The sequence below is a fragment of the Scomber japonicus genome, chromosome 7 (assembly GCF_027409825.1).
Source record: "Scomber japonicus isolate fScoJap1 chromosome 7, fScoJap1.pri, whole genome shotgun sequence".
NCBI classification, from domain to species: domain Eukaryota; kingdom Metazoa; phylum Chordata; class Actinopteri; order Scombriformes; family Scombridae; genus Scomber; species Scomber japonicus.
The window spans coordinates 24,247,939-24,256,036 of NC_070584.1; the positions used below are offsets into that span (position 1 = coordinate 24,247,939).

Sequence of the window (8,098 nt, forward strand, 5' to 3'; positions counted from 1 at the left end):
CTTAACAATTGTTTATGTGGTGGTTGTATGGTTATATGGTGAATCACTCCCATCACTAATTATGTTTACTGTGTAACTATCTTGTTCATTGTTTTTTGATATTGTCCATGTCTCCTCTTAGAATTGAATCATCCTCTGCATGCTAAGAATGCTTTTATTTATTTTGGTAGTTCCTGTCTAATCTCCTATCTTTATAGGGCCAACGTTTATGAAAATGTCTCACTTTGACTATTAAATCAGTTGCTTAAACATTGTTGGTCACTTTCAGCTGAACTCTCATTACTGAAATAAAGCTTTGCCCTAAATTCAACAAGGAACATCTCTATAATCTCACTCTGCCTTTAATATCATGAGTGAACATTGCTATTTAATTTCGTTCTTTGTTACTTCTACTTTCACACACTGTTATCAATTCTGATGTCATATCAAGATTATCTGACCAATGATAGCCATGTTCCTCTTAGTTTTTCTCTCTAAATATCATTACAGTTCTGCACTTCTTCCTCTTTTAGATCTCCCACCTCCCCATCACCACCATGATGTCCATATCAGAGCAACAGTTTCCTCAATCAGTGGAGCCTGAGAGCAGAGTATCATCAGCATGCTCCACTGGGCTCTGTGAAAGGATGTCAGTTTAGTGTGAACTAACACACTGTGTTAGTGTGTGCATTTGGTTTTTTGTCCTTTTCCTTTTTTTTGTTTCAGTTCTATATTTCAGCAAGAACAAGCTGAACAAGCCACTGGCCTGTGAAAATCTTATTTAGATATTTAGATAAAGTGAATTACGTACCACTTCATGTCACAGGCAGTCAACACAATGATGACCATTATACCAAAATTATTCTAGAGGTGTGGTGTCAGCACAATGTTGCTATTTGATTTATTCATTCAGTTTTTGCTCCTCAGCTGTAGCTACGACATGATTTGAAGGATGTTTTATCAGACAGGCCCAACAACTGTGTTCAATCAAGTAGAAACCTTAAATTTGAGGCTTTGTCTTCGCATAGCTCATTGATGAATGAAAGGACCACCGACAGGCGATGTCACTGCAGACAAGATGTTATTTTATTAATACTTAAATTTAAGGAACTGAATGTTTGCTTTTTACACAGTTATGTACAGTCTACCATTTTTATTCTGTGGTATCTCAAAAATATACACTGTAGTATGTTTATGAACTTAAAGGCATACTATGCAGGATTTGTCGATTGCTGTTTGTAAAAACAATACAGTGAGAGAGAGAGAGCTGTGGAGTTCAAGCAAGTTATAGAGTGAATGAAAGAGATGGTAGGGATAACAAAGCAGTGAATCAAATGAATAAAACACTACTTTTTGATTATTTCACAGTGGTTAAACTCTAAAACACAAACCTGTAAGAAGGTGCCGCGTTGCCAGATTTGGTGTGACTGCAGCCAAAGGGCACACTTCATCCTGTCCACTGTGGCCTCTGCTGGATGTGTGTATATGTGTATGTGGGTGTAGCTCAGCCACACCCTTGGTTAAACAGACATAGACAGCAGAGGAGAGAGACAGAGACAGAGACAGCGATGTAACCTGGTCGTTACACTACCACTACACCCTCACACCCTGCAAAATAATAAGAAAATACAGGCAGAGGGCAGAGTCTCTGCACATGATTGCATCACCAAAAACTTTTAGTGGGTCATAAGTGATGATTGATCGTTTTTTGTTTTGTTTCGGAAAATCCTGCACAGTACACCTTAAATTCTAACCTGCAGTCTTTGTTATTTTCATGAGGACAAAAATGGTTGTATTTCCTTCTTTTAGTTGAGTAACTTTGTGTGAAGCCTCCAGAAATAATAATGTAATATTCATTACTTGAAATAACTGACTTAATAGACATTTTGAAAAATGGCATGAATGAGAACTGCTCGGATTATTTCAAATTCTAGTTCATTAGTCATAAAAAAAACTCATACACTCCAAAATGGCAAGATATAAAATTAGTTTGTTCATCGATGCAAAGACGTAGATACTAACATTCAAACCACGACACACACACACAGATAGAAATCCTCCTAACAAGGCTGACACACTAATTTACATCCAATTTACAAATGCACATTTATTGTCACTGAGGCCAGTTTCGCTGTATTTGCACTGTAGTTGAGGCTGGTCAGTGTGCACTGTTCATAAAAAGCTCTTTGTTTTTGGTTGTTTAATGGCCAGTTGAATGGATGCTTTGTGAAGCCGTGGGACAGAATGTGCCTTGTTTCTGTCTACTTGATAGGCTCGGCAGCAACTGCAGCTCCCTCAGGCACGGCCTTGTTCGATATTGAGTAATGGTAAGACCTCATGGACTCCTCAACCTTCTTGAAATCAGGACGGTCCTCATGCCTGGTGAGAGAGGAGACAGAAGGGGCTCATAACAGCTGTTGGAAGGGGTTGTGATTGACGGGATTAACGTCACAAGAGATAAAGAGCGTCACAGTGATGTCTAAAGCCAACAGACTCTAAAATATATGCAGAACGTGATTCAAACAGTTTCTTACTTGTAAATCCAGCATTCATTCATCACTGTGTACATTCGCTCTGGACATGCTGTTGGACACTCCATGCGACTCCCACTTTCAACAAAGCGAATCACGTCTGGTCCTTTCATTTTCTGGCCAAGTTGGGACAGAAAAGACAATCAGAGACAATCCCACATGAATTATTTGATCTTGTCTGTTTGTATTGTCACCGCATTGATGCATTTGACAGAGTTCTGTGGAAACGTTCAGTACCTTGTAAGGTTTCCCTCCATAGGAAAAGGCCTCCCACATGGTGACCCCAAAACTCCAGACATCACTTTTACTGGAGAATTTGTGGTAGTTTATACACTCTGGAGCGTACCACTTCAATGGCCATTTACCCGTAGTACGAGCCTGTGCAACACAACATGCAAGACAATGACTCAACAAAAGCAGCCAACATTAATATTGAAATAGTGGATAATATACTGTATTTAAAGTAAAAAGATGGTGATGTAGAGGATGCTATGTAGAGCAAATATTTCTCAAATGATAAAAGTAGTGTTGACGTATATCTATTAAGTCTAAGTGACCAGTTTTATGTTATTTTGTCGGAGTCTGGGATTCCTTTCTGTGATACCTACATTCTTTCTAGATGTAGGTTAGTAAACCAGACAAAAGGAAATCAATGGAGTGTTTGCTTTAGTTTGCACAGAGTAAGAAATACTTTAGGGATGATAAGGAGTCAGTATTCGGTCAAAAGATCAGCAATTCTCAGAAAAGCAATCAATTTCAGTTACTTTATCTATTTGTCTTAGCTGCAACACTACAATTTTACCTTGTAGTACTTATCATCAGCTCCCAGAGCCTTGGAGAGCCCAAAGTCACTGATTTTGGCAAACTGTTGGTTGACCAGCAGGACATTGCGAGCTGCTAAATCTCTGTGCACAAAGTTCTTCTCCTCCAGATATTTCATTCCCATCGACACCTGGTGCATCAGGTTGACAATGTTCACCATAGTTACAGTATCCCTGTGGAGACAATAATAGCAATCATGACAAAAATCTGAAGAAAGTTTTTCCTCACTCAAAGTGTTTCCCAACATAATAATATGACACTTTATTGATACTTGAGGGGAAATTAGATAATCAGATTATTCTGAAGATGATTAAATATATAATAGAGAAAAAAATGTTACACATATTTTCATTTTATCAACAACACTGTCGCAAAATCACTCTTTCGCAATACTAAAGCTATAACCTGTGATCAGTGCTCATGAGCCAACACTGCTACAGTTTAGGGAGTAACAAGCAAAAACAGGTTGAACCAGTGTCTTATGTTGTTCAGACTGTTAAGCTGTAAGCTGATTTTGGGCTTTATATATAAAAACTGAGCTGAATGATTGAGTATGATTAAAAAGTGAGAGTAGCAACTGTACCAAAGTCTACTTTAAACTGGAAACAATGAGCTCTAAATCATTACCAGTCATCAACACACAATTGGATCAGGTAACAAGAGAGAAAGAAAGGAAAGTAACATGATGATAGCAGTAATGTGCAAAATTCATCAGATTATTAGTTTTATATACATTAATAATCGTTACATAGTAATAATACTCAGATTGGTATTTCTCTACATCTTTGATTCCCTTGTGATCTCTCCTCTGGTAACGTTTCGAATGTTTTTTGTAAACTGGAACGTACTTATGGCTTGACAGGAATTTGTTGAGAGGTCCCGCAGAGGCCATCTCCATGACCAGCATCAGATTCTCTGCATTACACAGCCCCAGCATGCGGACAATGAAGGGATTGCTCAGCTGGTACATGATCTCTGCCTCCCTCATCATCTCCTCCTTCACCAGCTTCTCATTGTCACTCTTCAGCACTTTTATGGCTACGTCTATCTGGCCCCTGAGGGAAATCAAACATATAGAGTTAGGAATGAATGTCTGACCTTTAAACATAAGCACGTGCAACACCATCTGCAATCTGGTAGGGCGCTGGGTTCAGTAAATGTGTAACATGATGCACATGCGGCCCATTTACAGAAGCTTATATGCTATCTGAGATAATGCCATGGGTGTCGGAGGATTACTGTATATGTCAAAGGTTTGTTTTCTAATATTTCAGTACTCACGAGTCAGCCTTGAGGACTCCCTTCTTGACGCAGCCGAAGTTCCCAGAACCTAGCTCCACTTCATCCATCAGCAGCTGTTCCCTCTTAATGTTAAACTTCCTCACTTCATTCGGGTTGTGATAAGGGTTAAACCCGGTGCAGTCCATCGGCAGAACATCACGATCATCAGGCACTGGTGTCGTAACAGCTAAAAAGTAGAGGGTAAAACCATATGGACTAAATATCCAATTCTGTATGTGTTGATAGGACTTCAAGAAAATCACAACAGCTGGTAATATTTTCTGTTGAATCTTTTAAGACGATCATTTCAGGCTCATTTATAATCTACAATTTATTAATTTTTCAGTTACTGAACATACTTTTCCCCCCTTTATTCACAACAATATTCTTGAATTCTCATAAGCAAAATATATTCATTATTATCTTACTACTACTTACTAAATATATTTTACAGAGCAGCTAATACTATGTGTGCAATGGTGTTGCAGTAACTGTGAAGTGTTGTACTGTAGGTGACTGACCTCGAGGTGGCGGTGTGTATCCATTTGCGCCGCCGTGCCGCCTCTGCAAAGAGTTACATTAAAATGAATCACAGAGAATGAAAAAGATGCTGACTTGAATACTGAAGGATATGGTCAATACTCACAAGTGCAGGAATACTTGGTGTCTCTGAGAAGTTAGAAGACAGATTTCATTTGTAAATAGAACAAAACAAAGTTAAAGTAAGCAGGAATACATGTTACATATAAACATGAATTGGACACTCAGTGACTTGTGCAGCAGTGTCGTGATGATATGATATTATTGAAAAATGGAAATAAAAAAGATGATAAGTACTTTCAGCAGCTTTGCTGACGCATGATTCTCCTAGAACAGTCACTAGGCCATCAGGTTTCATCTTTAGGTACTCAACCAGCTGGTGGGATTGACAGAAAGTTCAATTAAAATTCAGAAAAAGGCCATAAGCTGCAGCAGAAGGAACAGATAACCTACCTGCCAGACAGTGTCAAACTTTGTTCCTTCTGGCATGGAGTATTTTCCTGATTTGTCTTGGAGGATCTGATAGTGGTAAACCGTTTTTCCGTACATCATGGAGAGAGCAAAACTGCCAGACTCCTCTCTGTCTCGAATCCTGAAAAAGAAAAAGCTGTGTTAAAAACTGTGCCTTTAACCTTTAGAGGTTGACTTAAAGAAGGTACAGATGTGACCACCAGCTACTTACAGAAACTTGCCGTCTGGTTGTGCTCCAGAGTAAAGCCGCCTCTCACCTTCATGTCGGCTGATTTTACCGTGATACCAAGGCATCTTCTCGTGGGCCGTAGTGGCAATCAGCTTCTCCAGCTGAGGAGCTTGACTGATGATGGCCTGCTCCATGGCTTCTCCCTGAGCAGAACAAACAGACACAGAAACAGCTATATCAACAGACAATTCACACATTTAAACTTATAAACTCACTCTCAAAAAAGAAATGTAACACTTAGCATCTTGCAACATTTTACTGTAATGTAGTAATCCGCAAAAGAAAAACATCACAGTTCGCAACCATGGCTCATCTTTCAGAGTTTCCTCGCCCACATAAGGTGTGAAATGTGGTGCATGGGGGATAAGAGGTGTTATGGCAGACAGATTCGGCTACAATCCTTTCGGCTCCTTTTGGTGCCTGCTGGGACCTGCAGGCCAGGTCTTCATACACCTGGAGCTAGTTTGACTGTTTATTAGGAGCCCAACAGTGATAAAAGACTGTTGGTCTCAGTGTGTGGCTGCAGCAGGAGACAGTCTATAGTGGCACTTACCACCAGACCTTAAACTCGTCAAATCATCATGTTTGGTTATTTTGGTGACCCGTAAGACAGACAAAAAAGAAAAATATGAATACAAAGGTACAGCTTACAAAAACCCCTGGAGATTTGGCTTATTTGTGTGTGTCTTTGGGATATTTCCGTTAGTTCAAGTGAGACTGCATCTACTTTGGTTTGTGATGGGATTTTTTGTTCAGGTTTCAGTGAACCATTGGGAATTTTGTTTTTGTTTTTTCTTTAATGTATGAGACTGGTATATTTCAGCAGCTGTAATACAACTACAAACATTTTTGTGTCATTTGTTTTCCTCACTTTAGTTCTGTTTCTTCAGTTCAAGACATGGTTGGTTCACCTAAATTACCGTTACATATTTTTATCTCACTTTGAAAACTTTTTTCTATTGAAAACTGTTTACTGTTTAAAAAACTGCTGATAGTGTGTCTTGTGGTTTATTCAGATTACAGATCAGAATACACCATCAGAGAGAGACACTCATGGAAAGAATTGTTGCAGATTATTTTTTCAAATGTTTTTTTTTACCTCGATTTTTTTATTAGGGTGGTAGCAGAAATCTAAGAGACTAAATTATCTGGACAAATTAAATGATAATATTTGCATGGCTAGATAGGCAAGACAATGTGAGTTTTCTCTAATTTGAGTGACTCAACCCTTTAACTGTTAAACTCCATCTCATACTTGTGAGAAGAAGAAGTTACCACCCTTACAGCCCTCTTAGAAACTGTGACTAAAAATACTGATAATTTTTGTCTCACCTCCAGGTTCCAGGTCTGCTTCACATACTCCCTCAGCATGTTCTCTCTCAGGTTGTCAAACACACCGGCGCGTATGGGTGTATCCGGGGAGCGCAGACAGGGTTTCCTTAGGGTGCATACCAGTCCGTCGGAGTCCTTGCTGTAAAACTCACAAAGTTCTGCAGGCCCACAGTGGTTCTTGCCTCCAGTGATGCAGTAAGTCCCATTAAGCTGTTTCTCTACGGGATAATGGTGAAACTCCAGGTTCCACACAATGGAGAGAACGTAGCCTCCCAGACTGCGGAGACACTGCCGCAGCAAGAAGAGACCGTCGGCCATCCCAGCCAGCTTCAAATGCTGCTCAGCGTCCGAGCGACTGATGCTGCCGTAGAAGAAAGGCAGCTCAACCGCAGGGTCGATGGACATGGTGAGACCTGGGAGAGAGGAGATGGACTTTGGCTTGAAGTCGAGGATGTAGGTGGTGGAAAGAAACTAGAGACAGACATAGAAAGAGAGAAATTGTCAGTATTTAAGCAATTCTTGCATTTAAACAGGGCTGAAAGTAATGAGGACAAATGTCTGTGACCCCTGACCCCCTCACTCACTCTCCTCAGTCTGCTCAATCAAGTCTAAAAATGTCATCAACCAAATTACAAAACACAATATTCAACACTACAAGTCTTTTCCAAAAGAGCAAAAACACATCATACCGAGAACTTCACCTCCTCTTCCTCTCCTAACTACGTTACACCAGGATACAATTTACAGAATAAAGTTTTTCCAGGACTGCCAACAATGCCGAGACAAAATGTGAGGCGCAATGCGTCTGGATGGCTTATTTAGCAAGAAGCACCCACACTTAGAGATTGCATGAAGCTTGCAGATTAACAGACTGGTGACAAAGCCACAACAGGAAGCTCTAGTCCGCCCTCAC

The 8,098-nt window shown here is 39.9% G+C and overlaps 1 protein-coding gene across 1 annotated transcript; it reads right to left on the reverse strand.

Moving 5' to 3' along the window:
* Positions 1–1,712: 1,712 nt before the first annotated feature.
* LOC128362005 (tyrosine-protein kinase ZAP-70) lies at positions 1,713–7,590 on the reverse strand. The gene is made up of 12 exons (XM_053322626.1): positions 7,186–7,590; positions 5,836–5,996; positions 5,607–5,745; positions 5,451–5,529; positions 5,260–5,282; positions 5,135–5,177; positions 4,614–4,800; positions 4,181–4,387; positions 3,313–3,505; positions 2,748–2,888; positions 2,514–2,626; positions 1,713–2,358 (listed from the first exon to the last, which is right to left on the reverse strand). Exons 1-12 carry the CDS (start codon positions 7,588–7,590, stop codon positions 2,241–2,243), a joined length of 1,809 nt encoding a protein of 602 aa, XP_053178601.1. The 3' UTR covers positions 1,713–2,240.
* Between the last annotated feature and the right edge of the window lie 508 nt (positions 7,591–8,098).